We start from the raw sequence: 19,501 nt of genomic DNA on the forward strand, positions 1-19,501 counted from the left end.
CCACTTCACCCACACAGTGTATATACCCTATGTAGGTCACTGCTCTACACAAGGACCTCAGAGGGCAGACATTACATCTTTTTTAAATTATACTTGCTTTCTCCATGCCTGTGTTCTGGCTAGCAGATTTCCAGAAAAACACTGGCTATTATAAACTATAAACCACAAACCAGAAAGCAGTATGTGAATAATCAGTGCAGCCCCAAGCCCACTGTCCACTTCAGCTTCCACTTAACCCCTTCATTTCTTCCTGAAGCACTTCATCTCTCTATCTTATCGCCGCTCACTGCTAATTTTTACCCCAAACATGAAACACAAGTGGATATGTCTTGGCAATCGTGTCTTCGGAGGAGAAACTGTGGGAACCAAGATCCAAATTTACATAGAATTTTGTCTTCCAAGTATGTAAATTGAATCCTGGCTAACTTCTTATTGGCATACGAGTGTTTTAAAGCTCTGCCAGTGGTGGCCAGAATAGTACGCTTTTCCTGTGTAATCTCGTTAGAACAAAAGTACACATAATGCACCACAGTCATGCTGGTTCCTTTCCCCTTTGTTGCTATGCCCCATCGCCACTAATGTCCGGCATTTCAGCAGTTTCCCCAGACTTCAGCTTTACTCCGAATCCTTACCTCTGGAGTCCCAGTACATTCCTGTGGCTTAAATAATACCTGTGGAAGAGGTTATAGAGTGTTTAGCTAATCTCTACGTTTTAAGATGTCTTGATGTATTATTCAAAGTGATGATGCACATTATATAGGGAAAGGAAATTTCTATTCTGACACGTTTTTTGTTTTTTTTTGTTTTATTTAGCTTTTTTTGTTTGGAAAGATGCCTGTTGCCTGGTTACTGCCTGTAACTAGCAGTAACCGATATTTTCATTTGAGTTACATGAGCCACAGAGCAGTGAATAAGACGTCATAAAAATAAAGTCGTAGGACTTTGAAGGCTTTGGATTGGCTCACTGGCTTTGATGTGTGAGTCAATATGCAAATCAGCTTCAGCTTTAAAACCTGAATCTTAGACTTTAAAATGAAAACCGATTAAAGAGTTATAAGAGTCATAAGAGTCAATAAAGCTTGAAGTCCAATCGAAATGAATAATCTATGATGTCTGAGTCAATTTGTGGGACAAAAGCTTTGCTGTCTTACTGGAATCCTGAGTCAAGAAATTTGAGGACTGAGTTGAGTCACAGTTTTAGAAATTCAGAACTTAGAATAAACTCATGCCTTATAAACCAATTTTTTTCTGCCTAGAGGCTTCATTTATCTTGTATTTTAAACCCCACAAAGTTATATTATATTTTCTCTGTGAGAAACCAGCTCTCCACCATCAGACTCTTTTATTTTTTACTTGCTCCTGGTGTGCAGCTTGATTGTTGGGTCCTTTAGGATTCCGGTGCAGGTGATGAATGTGCTGGTATAAAATGCAGTGTTAAGGGCTTGTGAAGTCTGACTGTGAGTGTCTGTGTCAGGTGGAGCTGCTGGACTGCGTCCCTAACGCGACGACTCTGAGCGCGGAGCAGGAGAAGGACGTGGAGGTGGCTCGCTGCGGTGCTCTGGCTCTGTGGAGCTGCAGTAAGAGCACCAGGAACAAGGAGGCCATCCGTAAAGCCGGGGGGATCCCTATGCTCGCCCGCCTGCTCAAATCCCCACAGAAGAACATGCTCATCCCTGTGGTCGGCACGCTGCAGGAGTGCGCCTCTGAGGTCTGATCTAATTCTCAATGCTGCTCTCGGACACCACCTAAACTCAGTACTAAGCACTGTTATTAAAAATCTGCGTTATAAAACTGATAGAACCATGTCATTAACATAGCCTAGACTTTTACATCCAGTGATGTAAGGATGTCTTTATCAAGCTTACACCACATGATTATTTTTATATTCATCCCAACGCTTCATAAAACCAGCCATGAGCATAACATAACATCCCTGGAGATGTTACAATAGCAACAGCTACATAACCGTAGCTATAACACATACAGTAATGCAAACCAGGCATTAATACCTTTATTATACATTTATTTTGTTTATTTAAATGTTATTATCTTCTTCCTAATTGTTGGGCGGTTTCCCCGAGCATTGTCTCTTGCACACAATACTACATGGTAAAAGTTGCCATGGTGATGGTGGTGCGCTCATTATATACAGTATATACTGTACATCATTATATGCACATTATCAATGACGTAAACCTAGAGTACATCCTTGTGTTAATAAACAGACAACACAAAATGACAGACCTGGATGTGTTAGGAGGATCGATACCGTCTGATAAAATGTCTTGTACATCAAACTCATGCACAGTGAGTGCTGTCTAGGTGAGAAAAAGTGCAAAGGTGTCTGACAACAAAAACATCGATCCAAGCTATAGCTGTAGCTTGCTAATTTATTTCAAATCAGCTTGAAGAAAGAGTTACTGTACAGTTTCCCTGGTTGAAAACACTAAGAGCTAAATACAACGAGGCTATTTGTGTAGTACAGCATGTAAATAAATAAAACACAGTGCAGATGCATTACCGATTAAAACTAGCTAAAAATCGGACCAGAAATCCTTAAAAAGCTATAACGCTAGTTGAAGTAGCAGTTAAAGTTAGCTGAAGCATGTTCTCTGTTTCTTTTTCTTTGGCAGAGGAGCTACAGGATTGCAATACAGAGCGAAGGAATGATCGAGGATTTGGTGAAGAACCTTAGCTGCGACAACCAGGAGCTTCAGATGCACTGCGCGAGTGCCATCTTCAAGGTGATCTTCAAGCTGTCGAGCAGCGTGAACGAGCGTCGAGTCTCGGCTAAAGTGCTTTTACAGCTGCACAAGGCCTCATTCTCACTCCTCTGAAATGGAAAGGGTTGGAAATAAATAGCAGACACGTGCATCACATCATCTTCGGGGTTGATTTGCAGTGTGTGTGTGTGTGTGTGTGTGTGTGTGTGTTTAGTGCGCGGAGGATAAGCAGACACGGGACCTCGTGCGGCAGTATAACGGCCTGCAGTCGCTGGTCACTTTACTGAAACAAGCTGACAACAAGCAACTGCTCGCTGCCACCACCGGGGCCATCTGGAAATGTTCCATCAGCATGGAGAACGTCGCCAAGTACGCCTGTCTTTTACTGTTCCTCATCCATAGATAGATCTAGATATTTAATAACACCTGTTTAAATGATGGGACGTGGGGATTCGTGTACATGCCGCTGAATCACCGATACGTAGACGTAGCTTGTACAAGATAAAGAAAGAACCTGTTTCTGTACCTCTTTCTTCTTCTGACCTTCACTTTATCCAAACTCTAAACATTTACATAACGTCCACCCAAAATGTCCACAAAGCTCCTCAAAGCTCATCAAAATACACAGTCTGAACAAATGAATCACAAAAAATCCGTCTGACAGAACAGAAGTGAACGTATGAATCGTTTAAAGATCGATGACTCGTTTATTGTCCTCACCGAAACTTCGATCGGTGTAGAGATGAAGATGAGGCTCGTGTTTAAACTCCTCGAGTGCTTCTCAAAGTGGGGTTCAAAAACCTGAACATCCAGGAGGTCTGTTATTTATTTATTCAGCGATATATTGAGTTATTTAGGTAATTAGTTACATTTAAACTGATGGAAATCACAGTCCATATTATTCATTCACTCACTCACTCATTTTCTACCGCTTATCTGAACTACCTCGGGTCACAGGGAGCCTGTGCCTATCTCAGGCGTCATCGGGCATCAAGGCAGGATACACCCTGGACGGAGTGCCAACACACACACACACACACTCTCATTCACTCACGCAATCACACACTATGGACAATTTTCCAGAGATGCCAATCAACCTACCATGCATGTCTTTGGACTGGGGGGAGGAAACCGGAGTACCCGGAGGAAACCCCCGAGGCACGGGGAGAACATGCAAACTCCACACACACAAGGTGGAGTTGGGAATCGAACCCCCAACCCTGGAGGTGTGAGGTGAACGTGATAACCACTAAGCCACTGGGGCCAAGCACTAAAGTAAACCCTAGTGGAGGACGGTGAGGTTCAGCGGTTCAGCAAAACTGGAACAAAATATTTAAAAGCGATTTTCTCCCTTTTCATTTTTTTACTTTTGGTTCCGAAGCCGAAACATTCTGGACTCTGTAGTTTTCACAACCATCTGTAGTTGAGATTTTTAATAAAACTCATACTGAATTCTCTTGCACTCTACATGCAGTAGGCGTCCGTCTGGTTGTCAGTTAGTATCATGAATTTCTAATCGACTCCACATCAGTTTTTGTCAAAGGTTTTTGATGAGTTTAAGGTCAGGAGCGTGACTGATACTCAGTGAAGTTTACAAACACACGAGACACACGAGAGCAGCAGACGATTTATTATCGATGGAGTTTCCTCACCGTATGGAGTGTGTGTTATTGACGTGTGCGCGCTCTGTAATCGACTACAGATTGGCCGGTCACGTCTGCGCTCATGCCGTGAGAGAGCGAGTCGGACTCGGAGGATGTGCAATCACTCGTGTCGTGTCTTTACTCGCCGTCTCTTTCGCTCACTTTTTCCACCACTCAGCACTGCCCTGCCTCGCCTCATCCCGTCTCCACGCCAAGGACATCCAGAAGTCATTATTCCAACCAACTGCAAACATTTTTCTGCACTCTGATCTTTTATGACGACCGTTTGCCAGAGGAATTATGTTTACTCTTTGCACACCCACGTCATTAACGAGTGGGTCGGTTAATGAGTTAGTCGAGAGAATCAGCCCTTCAGTCGTGTGCGAGCTAATGACCTTTTAAATCGTTTGTCACTAACCGTACGAGGTTGCGGAGGACCGACCTCCATTCCATTCCATTTCCCTCATCAAGCACGATGACGATCCTGGAGGCTTTCCTGCTCTAATTTTTCTGGCACGGGACGTTTTTTTGAAGTCATTTTTTCCTCTCATGAATTAACAAAAAAAAAATAAAATCTTGGAAGCCCGACCTGGCAAGTGTTTTCCGTCACAAAGGTACTCTCATATAAAAATGATTTAGCAGTATTTATTTTGTCATGTGGTACGCATGTAGTATACAGGGTTCAAATATGCTTCATTTTATTCCACCATTACCTGTCTATAAATTACAGAGTTTTATTTTTACAAGGCGGAGGCCAAGCATCTGATAAAGCAGCCTCACATTTTTAGTTTATGATAAGAGTGTTTTTGGATTTTTATGGCGTTTTGATAGATTTGGATCTGTGGACGTTTCTACTGTCTGGCTGCATCCCAGACAGAAAATGGAGTTGTTTGGGAGGAGGAATGTTGAGGGAGGCTCGTGTCTGCAGTGGCCCAGTAGCAGTGCGACTGCTCTCCATCTCTCTCTCTCTCTCTCTCTCTCTCTCTCTCTCTCTCTCTCTTTCTCTCTCCATCTCATAACTCAAATCTAACAGAACCTTATCGTGCATTCATATCACATTAAGCTCTTTCCATGCCATCATCAATTCACTTAATGTCACATTAACAGAAACACTCTCAAGTTTCTCTGCCGCGGTTTGAAACACACATTTCAGCATTTTTCCTCGGTGAATAATTTACATAAACACATGTTTTTTACTAACTAGCTGCTAAGATCAATTCTAGATCAAATGCACGGTTCAATTACAGCGAATCAACTCTCAGGATCTGATGCCAGGAGGTCGGAGGAAAGCGGAGAACGCCGAGGAACCTTGTATTTAAACGAGGAGAACGTAGGGTTAGTGTCAGGGTCGTGTTATGTCCCTGTCTAACTTGTCTTTTCTTCTCTCTCGATGTTAATACAATCAAACAGCTTGTTACGTTCACAATAAGCCGGAAAGCATGAACTCCTCTGTCCTGACGATGTGGTAAAGTTATAGCTTTACCTGTGTAAGGAGAAATCTGTTTATGGAAGCATTTTATTTTGACATGTGAAGCGTTTGCTTTTACTATAGAAATGATAATGCATCAGAACAACTTCCTGACTCATCAGGAAAACAATGCATGTAGAGTCTAATAGTTAAAGTTACCTAAAAATACCTGTGCTAATTTAGCTGCCACAGGATATTTTATAATACTAATTACAGAATAAAACGTAATGGGAATAATTCTAACTATTTTACCCACAAAGGGTATTTTGTGGTATTTATAGCCAGACTGCCACCTCTAAAAGGTTGTCTAATACATTTCAAGCCTTTGGCTCTCACCTCATGTCCTGACTCACTCCCCAACCTCTATTAGCATGAAAGGCAGCAGTGAGAGAAAGCCCGAGCGCCAGAGGAACAGCACGACCGAGGCCGGGCACCACGTCGTGGCGAAGCCAGAGAACCAGTCACGGCCAAAAGGACCTAATGGCTCAGAGCTCTGTTAGCACAGCACGCCAGCAATAATAATAAAAGTCATTATAATAATGAGACTAATAATCGCATGCTAGCTGCAACTGATGGTGCTGCATTTGCAAGCTTCAAAAATACCTCCAATTAGTGACCAATTTCAACAATGATTACGTCCCGGTTATGATAAAGTGGAATGCAGCAAAGGAAATGCTCCGCAGCACGCTCTCTTGGATGGCTCGCACGCTTGGGTGTGAACGATGGTGAATTTCATACTCGAGAGGAAAGCAGAGTGCCGCCGGAACGACCGCTTTAATACATGTTTCAGTTCCGCTCTATCGGGGTGATCCGTTTATAAAAACGTCAAGGTGGCACACTGCATTTGTAATAAAATGACACAACTGTTTTTGTCACACACTTAAACAGAGCTTTGACTGCGCTGTCTGGGTTCGAGAGCACCGCAGTACCCACTTCAACATCAATCACAGCCCGAGTGGCATTCCGTGACAAAAATCGGTCTGGAACGCTTTTTACACTTTACTGCAGCTATAATTTAAAGGAACTTTTTCCCCTCTTCTGGTTTTTTCTTGCTCAAGTACATGAGCAGGTCAGACAGACAGCTCGAGTTGCCAGAAGCAGACAGCATGTCTTTGTTTGAGTGATGGTGATTTGAGAAAGAGGACAGAGCATGGACGAGGGAGGAGGTGTTTGGGAAGCAGGAGCATGGTGGTGTGGATTCAGCTTCAGGGAAAGGAACGGGCTGAGACTTGAAAGTGTTTGACGTTTACCTGAATAACGATGCATTCACAATCTGATGTTTCTCTACACTCTACATTCCTAAACCTGCTGCAACCTTCTTCTTATTTACATATTCACGTATCTACATCCTGATTGGATAAATCCGGCGCGTGACCTCTTTAAATAACGGCTCGTCTCACGCTTTCACGTCGGTGAGGAAAAAAGTTCAGCTCTGTGCTTCATCACTCGAGCAGCTTCTGTTATCTTTCACAGCTTTCTCATCTTTTTTGCTCTTTTTAACTTTTGACAGTGCGTCGTTTCACAACGTGATGTGGAGTTAACACCAAAAGACCTTCATAACCCCAGAGGTCATGAACATGTCGGGTTAAAGGCAGGGATTAGATGATAATCTGGCATGTGTTTATCTTGATGGTGTTTTATATCAAAAACAAAAGATATGATGATGAGCTTAACCTTCCAGTGATGCTCACGATCAGTTTCTGTATAATAGACAGAATGCAAGTGTCCTCAAACATGGAATATCCATAAAACCAGGTCAAAGCTCAGCAAACGCTTGAAAAAAGAAAAAAATCACCTGAACAATACTTCAGAACAAGACACGGAGTGAGTTAAATACACAAACTAACCGAGAACTGATCTGAAGCAGGTGCACACGATTACAACACAATAGAAATAGAAAACAAAGACATGACCAGGGGTGGAGACAAGACATTAATCATAATAAAAGTGCAGCGAACATAAAACGCTGAAACGGCAGAAGGAGCCGCAGAACGCGCTGAGAGGCGAGTAATCAGAAACAAACCAATATCACCGTGACACAAAACAAAGCAGGAACAGAATAACCAACAGCTGGTACGTGTTCACTACAGGAGTGACAACAGTGTCCAGTTTAACTGCTAACATGCAGTTTTACAGGAAGGAGTTTTCGCTCTGGTTTGTACTCTCATGTAACCTCTTTTCTAATAATAGCAGCATCAATGGACTAAGCTGTAGTGTGGACCAGGAGGCACAGCGGTGTACCAAACCTGAGGATACCTGTTGGAGGTAGTGTGAGTTCGAATATGTTCGTACATGTACTACGTATATGTGAACGCAGCTCGTAGAGCAGAAGTTCAGGAGGTAAAATGACCTGTGCGAATGTTTTAGCCGATGATAACATCAATAGTTTCCACAGCACAAAAAAAAAAAAACAAGCACAAACGAGTCAATATGGTTGTGACAAAAGCATTTGGACCAGGACTCGATAGAATCAGGCGAGTCTGAGCTCGGACTGACGCTGTGGAGGTGACACTCAGATACAGACCTCAGCAAACGTGCTGCATGCGAAAGCCGCCGAGAAGATCGTAAACCGCTAGAACTCACGTCTCTCTATTTCCTGATTTATGGTGCTCCGTACCTGCCCGAATCAACAAACACCTGCCATGTTGATTTGTTTGCTAGAAAAATATTGTTGCTAAAGCAGTCATCATCTAAATCTCTCTAACACAATTCATCATTAAGTCTATTAGACAGAAGGTCCACTGTAAAGCACTTAACGCCTTCGACAAGATTAAATAAGGCGACTGCTCGCTATTCATCCCGCTGTTTGGAGCTACAGCTCATAAACACTGGTCCGTATTGTGTTAATGTTGGTTTTACCACGAATAGACACATTCAACACCATTTATCAAGCACTAATCCACACATAGAGTATTAATCTACAGCTCAGAACATGTCTGTGTTACAGAGTTTGATTATTCTTGAGGCAATTTTTTTTAGCTGATCCAGTTTGGCCACTCATCCTCTTCATTACTGTGTTTCTTGCATGGGAAGGTTTGTTGGATGGCGACCAAAACCATGTGACCTTGTAGACACACTCCGATCTCCGTCAGGGCGACGATGCCAGAAACCGTAACCGTGAATAAAAAGACTCATATAACTTAATCGTACATCAGAGGTTTGTCAAGGCTCTGTGCGACCACAACATACCCGTTTTAAATGTTTACTGTAGTTCGCCACTGTACAGATCTTGGCAAACGGAGACAAAGTTTAGTCCTGCTTCAAGCCGCAGGAAAGGACGGTCACTGGGAGAAAGTGTGTGTAGTGAGAAGCGTGGGAAACGATGCTGTGCAATGCTGCAGTCACCTGATTCATTTCATCCTACTCTCACCCACATACAAAACACTTACAAAGTTTTACACAATTAAGCTTCTAGATAGCGTAACGATTTTGTTGATTTTGTTTGCGTTTTAATATTTTGACTCCTGTTTTGACTCCTGTGTCATTTGTGTATTTGTATATACGATAAACAACATAGCAGCTAAGCTAAATCCGTAAAGCTACAGGCCAGCGTGTCGTTGTCGAGTGCACAAAACTGACAAACTGTTTTTTAGGATTTGTTATAAATTTAGTAAACAAGAATAATCAAGGAATTAAACATGCTGTTAAAAAGGTAGTGCGATATGCAAAGTTGTCCCAAAGTGTGCTACTCCTTAATATATAGTCCAAGTAATTTATTTGTTGATTTTAAAACTTTCAGTAGATTTCACCCTAATGCTTAGATAGTCATTGTAATTAACCCTAGTGGGTGAATAAAGCATTGAATAAAATTATTTAGAAAGTCTCTATTCATTATACAGTGTCTCTTCCCTCTTGCGATGTCTTACAGGTTTGAGGAGTATAAGACATTGCAGATGCTGGTGGCTTTACTGTCAGATCAACCTGAAGAAGTGTTGGTCAACGTGGTGGGAGCTCTAGGAGAGTGCGCCCAAAGACCCATAAACCGTACCACCATCCGAAAGTGCGGTGGCATCCCTCCACTGGTCAGCCTGCTCACAGGAACCAACCAGGCCCTGCTCGTCAATGTCACCAGGGCCGTAGGAGCCTGCGCCTCGGAGCCACAGAGCATGGAGTAAGTCTTCACAGGGGTCCGGGTTCACATTTCCATCACAACTCTCTGTAACAGTTTCTGTATTATGGCGTATGTTCCTCGAGTCGTGATCAAGTCTTGATCATGTTCAGGGGCACACAATGTTCCAAGTTGAAAAATATCACTTTGGTCCAAAATGGACACATAATTCGACTTACCGCTTATCGTGTCTTTTCAGCTTGGTGAGGAAGGAAAGGGTACAGGAGCATTCTACTTCTTTAACACGACCTCTCCCGTGATATACAATATCAGATGGTTTACTAGCCACAGCCCAGAATAGATTTAAGACTTAACGTCAAGCGTTTTCTGACAGTAGCATACAGGCTTACATTGCTGGCAGCAGCAACGGTTCAACCAGCCAACTTTAAAATGGTTCCTCTGCCCTTGGCTTGGTTAGGGTTTAAAGGAAACCACAATGTTGCTCTGGCTGAAATATGCTGTTGCCACCAATTTGGTACCGTAAGCCAAGTTCCGCTCTTTCTTGGATCTAAAATGGTCTTCGAACAATGCTTCAGCGGGATATTGAGTGGAATATCTCCATCTCAGCTCTTTAAGGATGCCTGTAAACATCCCTCTTATTGTTTGCTTGGTTTGGGTTATAGTAAGACACTGTATTGTTCTTCTCAGTTTAACACGCCGTGTTCACCACAGCGGTGATGGATCCTGAGGGTCACCAGAGGCCCGGACCAGCCTGATGTCTGTGTCCCATCCAAGACCTGATAGGTCTAGTGTGGAAACCCTCATGGCTCAGTGCTTTAATGACAGAGCACAGGGATTTCTGTTTATGGTACCTGCTGATCTCCTCATATTTGTGGCCAGGGCGGAGGCCTTGATTGTTTCACTGCGGTCATTTTGTGTAAGCTACAGCACGAAGTTGGCACAAGCGGTTAGACCCAGCCACACGAAACTGGAACAGAGAGCAGGACATGCACCGAGAATACCTTTGGTCCTCCATGTGCAGATCACATCCCTTGAATTAAGTTGAGCTTGATGAGGATCAATTAAGAACAGCCAGTTTAAAAGAAACTGAAGGATGCTCGAGACATGACTCATGGAAATTCATTCTGTTCTTGTTGTGCTAATTTTTTGTTGATTTTGTTAATGGTAAGGAAGTGATTTCCTCGAAGAGGTTGCAGGTGCTCCACAAGGGTGTAGCCTCATGCTTCTAGCTTTAAGAAGCGTTGTGATCTTGCCATCTGCGGTCACAGCACCACGTTTTTTCTTTTTAAATTTCATTATTTGTGTTGACAATAAACTACCGTTAGTTCTCAGACAACATTTTGGTAGCTTTCCACTAAACAAATTAATCAAATAAGTTAGGAATTTGTTTACTTTGTTTGCTTCAGTAAATTGGTTAGCATCAAAATTTAGAAGTACTATGCAAGCGGCGATGAACAAACGAAGCTCATTCGATGGCTGTAGCAAATTAAAACATATGTTCATCTATCCATCTTCAGTAAATGCTTTATCCTGGTCAGGGATGAATAAAATCCAGAGCCAATCCCAGGATAAGTGGATGCGTGGCAGGAATACACACGCCGGACTACCCACCAGCATGTTTCAGGAGGTAGGAGGAAATCAGAGAACCGTCTTTGGGAGAACAACAGATGGTAACCTAAGCTAAATCTTGACCTGAGGAACATGTTTGTTAGCTGATTTCATAAAAGAAACACCACAGTCCATCATGTTGAATAAAGATTGACATACTTCCTGTTTATTCTCTGAGAATCTCAGTGCATGATTGTCAGGACTTTTCCACCTCTGTGTTTGTCCTTCGATTTGTGGACACCATTTTATTTTTTTCGTATTTGGCAGCACGTCTGCAGTCTCAGAGGTCGTAAGGTGAGACGTTCACTAAAGGCTGAATTTGTATCACTAAGGTCAAAGATGCCCAACAACAAAGGTCTGGCAGAACTTGTCCGAGCACAAGCATGGCAACGATTCTTATCTAAAAACCACCAACAGGAGCATGGTGCAAATGATGAAACATAAGCAAAGCATCATAATGGATGCACGAAATATGCTTTTTACCTCACGCTCAGTTTGAAGAGCGTTATTTTTTCTGACACAAACTGACAGCAGCTATTGTTTAAACTGCTATACAAATTAAATTGTATTGAAATTATTGTGGGGGGCAGGATGGCTTAGTGGTTAGCACGTTCGCCTCACACCTCCAGGGTTGGGGGTTCGATTCCCGCCTCCACCTTGTGTGTGTGGAGTTTGCATGTTCTCCCCGTGCCTCGGGGGTTTCCTCCTGGTACTCCGGTTTCCTCCCCCCGGTCCAAAGACATACATGGTAGGTTGATTGGCATCTCTGGAAAATTGTTCGTAGTGTGTGATTGCATGAGTGAATGAGAGTGTGTGTGTGTGTGTGCCCTGTGATGGGTTGGCACTCCGTCCAGGGTGTATCCTGCCTTGATGCCCAATGACGCCTGAGGCTCCCCGTGACCCGAGGTAGTTCGGATAAGCGGTAGAAAGTAAGTGAGTGAGTGAGTGAGTGAGTGAGTGAGTGAGTGAGTGAGTGAGTGAGTGAGTGAGTGAGTGAGTGAAATTTTAGTGTAGTCAAATCCGAGTCTTGGTAATAATAATACGTCAGCTTCGTACATTTACATCATTTAGCAGAGGCCCTTATCCAGAGCGGCTCACATTTTTATACAGCTAAGCAATTGAGGGTTAAGGGCCTTGCTCAGGGGCCCAGCAGTGGCAGCTTGGTCGACCTGGGATCGAACTCACAACCTTCCCATTGGTAGCACAACACCTTAGCCACTAGGCTACCACATCCCCTTCGTAGCCATTTCGGAATCGGTTTGTTTGTACAGCATAACAGATAGATCATGTTTAACATCGTAACACAAAAGAACAGTCGGAGCGAATAACAAACAAGTCTGTCATGTTTAACAGAACTCGATTGCCATGTGATTCTCTGGGAATTTCTCTAGTAGCACAGCACATGACCCAATGTGTTCCACTGTGTTTTGCACCATCTGAATCTTATTACTTTTACAAGACTATTATAGACTCCAGTCCTATTCCTAATTAAGGCTGGACACAAATACAGAGCTTTATGTTTGAGCCGTCTCAGTTAGGCAAGCGTAACCAGAGATTGTCTAAAAGAATAATATGTTTATGGACGTATGCGACCGCAGTGGTGTAGTAAAAATCCACAGGGCTTGTTTTTGAAGGAATAAGGTCACTCTCTGCATTTGTGTGAGAGCAACAAGAAGTGCTGGGCTCCAAAAAAAAAAGCATCACCTCCTAAGCAACATGTTCCAGTCATGTATATTTAGGATCGGCTCTTTATTTTTTACATTTACACTTAGTTGTGGACAGAAAGCCTTTATTTGCCTCCCACACACATTTTTCCTTTTTGTCTTGTGGCGTATTTTGAGAGTGCTATGCTGCAGTTTGTTAAGTAATTAGAATAGCTGCTATATGATCGTTTCCTTTCACAGACCAGCATGGTCACGTCTGTGTAGGACATTAAGCGAAGTCTGTCCTCACACACACACTTACACACACTGTCTTATTGTCCACACCAACATAGTAGACATGTGTTAGTGTTCAAATTGAGATAGGAGACCTGTGTTAGTGTCCACACTGAGATAGGAGACGTAATAATGGCCACGTTGAAATAATAATAATAATAATAATAATAATAATAATAATAATAATAATAATAATAATAATAATAATAATAATACTTTGTTTATAAAGCACTTTTAAAACAGCCAAAGCTGAACACAAAGTGCTGTTCATCATAAAAATAATTAAATAGTATTCATTCATTCATTCATTCACTCATTTCCTACCGCTTATCCGAACTACCTCGGGTCACGGGGAGCCTGTGCCTATCTCAGGCGTCATCGGGCATCAAGGCAGGATACACCCTGGACGGAGTGCCAACCCATCACAGGGCACACACACACACACTCTCATTCACTCACACACTCACACACTACAGACAATTTTCCAGAGATGCCAATCAACCCACCATGCATGTCTTTGGACTGGGGGAGGAAACCGGAGTACCCGGAGGAAACCCCCGAGGCACGGGGAGAACATGCAAACTCCACACACACAAGGTGGAGGTGGGAATCGAACCCCAACCCTGGAGGTGTGAGGCGAACGTGCTAACCACTAAGCCACCGTGACCCCCATAATGAAATAGTAACAAAATAAAATAAAACAGCAATAATTCAGAATTAACACTGAGTTAGGACACATGTGTTAGTGTCCACACTGAGATAGGACACGTGTTAGTGTCCACACTGAGATAGGACATATGTGTTAGTGTCCACACTGAGATAGGACACATGTGTTAGTGAACACAATGAGATAGGACACATGTGTTAATGTCCACACTGAGATAGGACACATGTGTTAGTGTCCACACTGAGATAGGACACATGTGTTAGTGTCCACACTGAGATAGGACACATGTGTTAGTGACCACACTGATATAAGAGACGTGTTAGTGTCCACGCTGAGATAGGAGACGTGTTAGTAACCACATTGATATAAGAGACGTGTTAGTGTCCACACTGAGATAGGACACATGTGTTAGTGTTCACACTGAGATAGGAGACGTAATAGTGTCCACATTGAGATAATAGACATATGTCAAGAGTCGAGTCAAGTCAAGAAGCTTTTATTGTCATTGCAAACATATATAGCTGTTACAGTACACAGTGACATGAGACAAGGTTTCTCCAGGATCAGGGGCTACATAAAACAAAGACAGGGCTATAAGGGCTTAGTAAGTTAGTCCTAGATACATAAAGTGCAACTGTGCAACCTGGTGCGAACAGTGCAGGACAAGACAAACGAGAGACATATTAGTGACCACACTGGTATAAGAGACGTGTTAGTGTCCACACTGAGATAGGAGACATGTGTTAGTGACCACACTGGTATAAGAGACGTGTTAGTGACCACACTGAGATAGGAGACATGTTTTAGTGACCACACTGGTATAAGAAACGTGTTAGTGTCCACACTGAGATAGGAGACATGTGTTAGTGACCACACTGGTATAAGAGACGTGTTAGTGTCCACACTGAGATAGGAGACATGTGTTAGTGACCACACTGGTATAAGAGACGTGTTAGTGTCCACACTGAGATAGGAGACATGTGTTAGTGACCACACTGGTATAAGAGATGTGTTAGCGACCACACTGGTATAAGAGATGTGTTAGTGACCACACTGGTATAAGAGACGTGTTAGTGTCCACACTGAGATAGGAGACATGTGTTAGTGACCACACTGGTATAAGAGATGTGTTAGTGACCACACTGGTATAAGAGACGTGTTAGTGACCACACTGGTATAAGAGACGTGTTAGTGTCCACACTGAGATAGGAGACATGTGTTAGTGACCACACTGGTATAAGAGATGTGTTAGTGACCACACTGATATAAGAGATGTGTTAGTGTCCACGCTGAGATAAGAGACGTTAGTGTCCACACTGAGATAGGAGACATGTGTTAGTGACCACACTGGTATAAGAGATGTGTTAGTGACCACACTGATATAAGAGATGTGTTAGTGTCCACGCTGAGATAAGAGACGTTAGTGTCCACACTGAGATAGGAGACGTGTTAGTAACCACACTGATATAAGAGATGTGTTAGTGTCCACACTGAGATAGGAGACGTGTTAGTAACCACACTGATATAAGAGACGTGTTAGTGTCCACACTGAGATAGGAGACATGTGTTAGTGTCCACGCTGCGATAGGAGATTTTGCCCTTACCGCACATTCCGTATTCCTTCATACTGTCCACGCTTTAAAGTCAACACTTTACTGTAGCATGTGCATAAATCTCATGTCCTCCTAACTCCAAGTGCACCTAAAAAGACTTTCCTATCCTCCATGTTTGTAAATCCTTCACCCTGTCTTGTTTTTTTTTTTCACCTACTTAGCACGTTTAGCTGAACGCAGGGATTTAGCGGCCCTTCAGGGTTCTGCTAAGGGCTTTTCTTGTTATCATGACTCAGGAGTTGATTTATTAGTTGCAGAGACAAAGACATGAGTCGCTGGATCGTCTCTGCCCAATACAGGACCCCGAACCCTCAGGCGCAAAAGAGCCCCCCGATTACAGAGTGGTTTAGTAATCATGACAGCATTGAATGTTCGCCTTGTCCGGACGACACACACACATGGGAAACAGGTTACGTGTTATTTATATTTAACAAACAGGCCACACTGAGGAGCCATTCTGCTCGGCTTCACACAGCCTGACTGCTGCCTTCAGTAGAGCGGTGTCCGCTGTGTGAAATACAGCCTGCGTTTAAAGCAAACCTCGCTCCTTACCGGTGAAATATAGAGAGGCTTGTCTGTACGGCTGTTTGATTTGGAAAGAACTTCCCTGAGTTTTTCCCTCCTGTGTGTCGGCAACGAGATCCGAGTTGCCCAGAGAACTGTATGTGTGCATGTTTGTCCGTGGCCTGCTGGAGCTATAAATATCTAAACGGATCTCCTAATGGGAACATATTTCCTGTGGAGAGGCTTCTAGCCCGGTGAGACACTGATCATGTGTCTTGTCTTATTCTGTAGCAGCCCCCCCGTGTCCTCCAAAGTTCCGTCAGTGTTGAGTTCATGTCCTGTGCTTGTAGTTTACATAACCATGTGGTGTTGTCTCAGTTTCGAACCCTGTTCTGTCATCAGTGTGTTTCCTGATCATGTTCAGTTTTTCTACTGCATCAGTTTCACTTCTTCCCTGTACTTTGTTTCTGCTGTTACTTCCTGCTTATCTTCTCTGACCTTGACGGTGGTTTAGCTCTTAATAACAATCCAGACACTCGTGTTCTTCTTCCTTCATGTTTTGTTACGTTTATTGCTTACATTATCATGTGATATTGTTTCTGTTCTTGTCCTGTCAGATTTGTGTGTGTCCTGATTGTGTCCAGGTTCTTAGTTGTGTCTCATTGCCCTGTTTGCTGTCCTTTGTTTTTGGTGTTACTTCCTGCTTATCTTTTCTGACCTTCCTGATTAATCCACTTGTTAAAAGATGCTCTCTCTCTCTCTCTCTCTCTCTCTCTCTCTCTCTCTCTCTCTCTCTCTCTCTCTCTCTCTCTCTCTCTCTCTCTCTCTCTTGCTTTATTGGCAAGATTTTTTACAGACTTTGGAAACTACTCCTACTTTCGTCTTTACCCTTTAGGGGTTGCCACAGCGAATGATCTGTTTCTTCTACTCTCGCACCAATTAACTACACATCCATATACTGTATCTCCTCATTGGTCCTCCTCTTGACCTCTTACCTGCAGCTCCATCGCTAACATCCTTCTACCAATATAACCATCTCCCTCCTCCGATGTCCAAACCATCTCAATCTAGCCTCTCTGTCCTTGTCCCCAACCTGAGCCGTCCCTCTGATGCGCTCGTTCCTAATCCCGTCCATCTTCGTCACTCCTAAAGAGAACCTCATCATCCTCATCACTGCTACCTCCATCTCTGCCTCATGTCTTTTCCTCACTGCTACAGTCTCTAACCCATACAACAGAGCTGCTCTCACTACTGTCTTCTACACCTTTCGAATTCCTATTGAAGATTTGTCTGTTTAGATTTTGCATGTTTTACATGTTATTGTCCACGTTGAGATAGGAGACACGTGTGAGGCTTGGGACTGGCACAGAAGTCACGGGCTTACAACCCATGTGGTTAGATTACTCTTGTATTAGACTAATACTATTACTACTATTAATAATGATAATAATAATAATAATAATAATAATAATAATAATGTACATACATTCAACAATATAGTCAAAAGTTTCAAGTAGAAAATTGTGTATGTGCATCTCTCTCTCTCTCTCTCTCTCTCTCTCTCTCTCTCCCTCTTCTCTCTCTCTCCCTCTTCTCTCACTCTCTCTCTCTCTCTCTCTCTCTCTCTCTCTCTCTCTCTCTCGCTCTCTCTCTCTCTCTCTCCCTCTCTCTCTCTCTCTCTCTCTCTCTCTCTCTCTCTCTCCCCCTCTTCTCTCACTCTCTCTCTCTCTCTCTCTCGCTCTCTCTCTCTCGCTCTCTCTCCCTCTCTCTCTCTCCCTCTCTCTCTCTTTCACTTTCTCTCTTGCTCTCTCCCTCTCTCTCTCTCTCTCTCTCTCTCTCTCCCCCTCTCTCTCTCTCTCTCTCTCTCACTCTCTCTCTCTCTCTCTCTCTCTTGCTCTCTCTCTCCCTCTCTCTCTCTCTCCCTCTCTCTCTCTTTCACTCTCTCTCTTGCTCTCTCTCTCTCCCCTCTCTCTCTCTCTCCCTCTCTCTTGTGCTCTCTTGCTCTCTCTCTCTCTCTCTCTCTCTCTCTCCCTCTCTCTCTCTCTCTCTCTCTCTCTCTCTCTCTCTCTCTCACTCTCTCCCTCTCTCCCTCTCTCTCTCTCTCTCTCTCTCTCTCTCTCTCTCTCTCTCTCTTCTCGCTCTCTCGCTCTCTCCCTCTCTCTCTCTCACACACACACACACACTCCTCACAAAACAAAACTTTCTCTTCCCCCCAGGATCATCGATGGTCTGGATGGAGTTCGTCTCCTCTGGTCCTTGCTGAAGAACCCAAACCCCGTGGTTCAGGCCAGCGCTGCTTGGGCCATCTGTCCCTGTATAGAGAATGCAAAGGTAAAGAGTGTTTTATTGTCATGCTAGGTTATGCTAGTTCCACCCTAGAACACCTACCCTTTTAGCCATCTAACATAACACTATCCAAGCACGTTTTCTTCATTGCTTTGTCCAAATGAGGAAGATGAGGGAAAATGGGACTCGATAAACACACGTCTTTATTTGTATGCATTTCTTCTGTAACAAAGCATGCGTCCTAAAAACAGCACTCGTTTCTGGAGCCGAATCTCAAACATAACTGTTTGAACAAATCCATGATTGTAATCTGCAAATAATATGTAATTATCAGATTTACAGAACTTCTGCATGGTCTCTTGTCAGTACTGAGTATAAAAACATTCAGGTTTTCACTGGGGGAAAAAATAAAGGTCAAAGATACAGAGCTAAGTGTGACAGAGTTTTTCTGACATTTACACCATCAATGTTTCAGGTGACTTTAGTGACAGGAGCCAGACGAATAAACAGAGATATAGACAAACTACACAGCAGCCCTTATTTAGAGAGCGAGAGAGAGAGAGAGAGAGAGACATGTGGCTTGAGTTAGCAGCTCCAGGGCAGGTTCAGGAGGAGAACCGTGCTGGATGAACAGCATGAGGAGACCTGTGACTGCAGCAGAACACACACTCGGACACGTGCATACACACATACTCTAGTGAGTTTCTAGTCATTTTACACACTGTTTTGTGATTAGACATTAAGGAAAGCCACGTCTAATCTAAAAATAATCGTAACGCACAATTAACGTTTGGAGCTTTACAGCCAGCAGCCGTGAGCCGAGCAGCTTGATTGCAACGAATGTCTGTTTCACTCACATATCAATTCCACTTTGTGTGAATTTCTCCAGATTATTCAGGTAGACAACTCTTTTGTCTCGGACTGTTTTTTTTTTTCTCTCTATTCTGTCTCACTTTCTTTCAATCTTCCCTTTTTTTCCGTTC

General features: G+C 43.3%; 1 protein-coding gene across 1 annotated transcript in view; it reads left to right on the plus strand.

The window, feature by feature from the left end:
* Positions 1–19,501, plus strand: part of odad2 (outer dynein arm docking complex subunit 2) — a 68,797-nt gene that overhangs the window by 31,047 nt on the left and 18,249 nt on the right. Inside the window, exons 13-17 of the mRNA XM_060893877.1 lie at positions 1,475–1,708; positions 2,634–2,744; positions 2,938–3,092; positions 9,703–9,945; positions 18,449–18,563. Of these exons, the coding sequence (XP_060749860.1) occupies positions 1,475–1,708; positions 2,634–2,744; positions 2,938–3,092; positions 9,703–9,945; positions 18,449–18,563 (858 nt within the window). The remainder of the gene's footprint in view (positions 1–1,474; positions 1,709–2,633; positions 2,745–2,937; positions 3,093–9,702; positions 9,946–18,448; positions 18,564–19,501) is intronic.

This window comes from Tachysurus vachellii, chromosome 2 (genome assembly GCF_030014155.1).
Source record: "Tachysurus vachellii isolate PV-2020 chromosome 2, HZAU_Pvac_v1, whole genome shotgun sequence".
Classification (NCBI taxonomy): domain Eukaryota; kingdom Metazoa; phylum Chordata; class Actinopteri; order Siluriformes; family Bagridae; genus Tachysurus; species Tachysurus vachellii.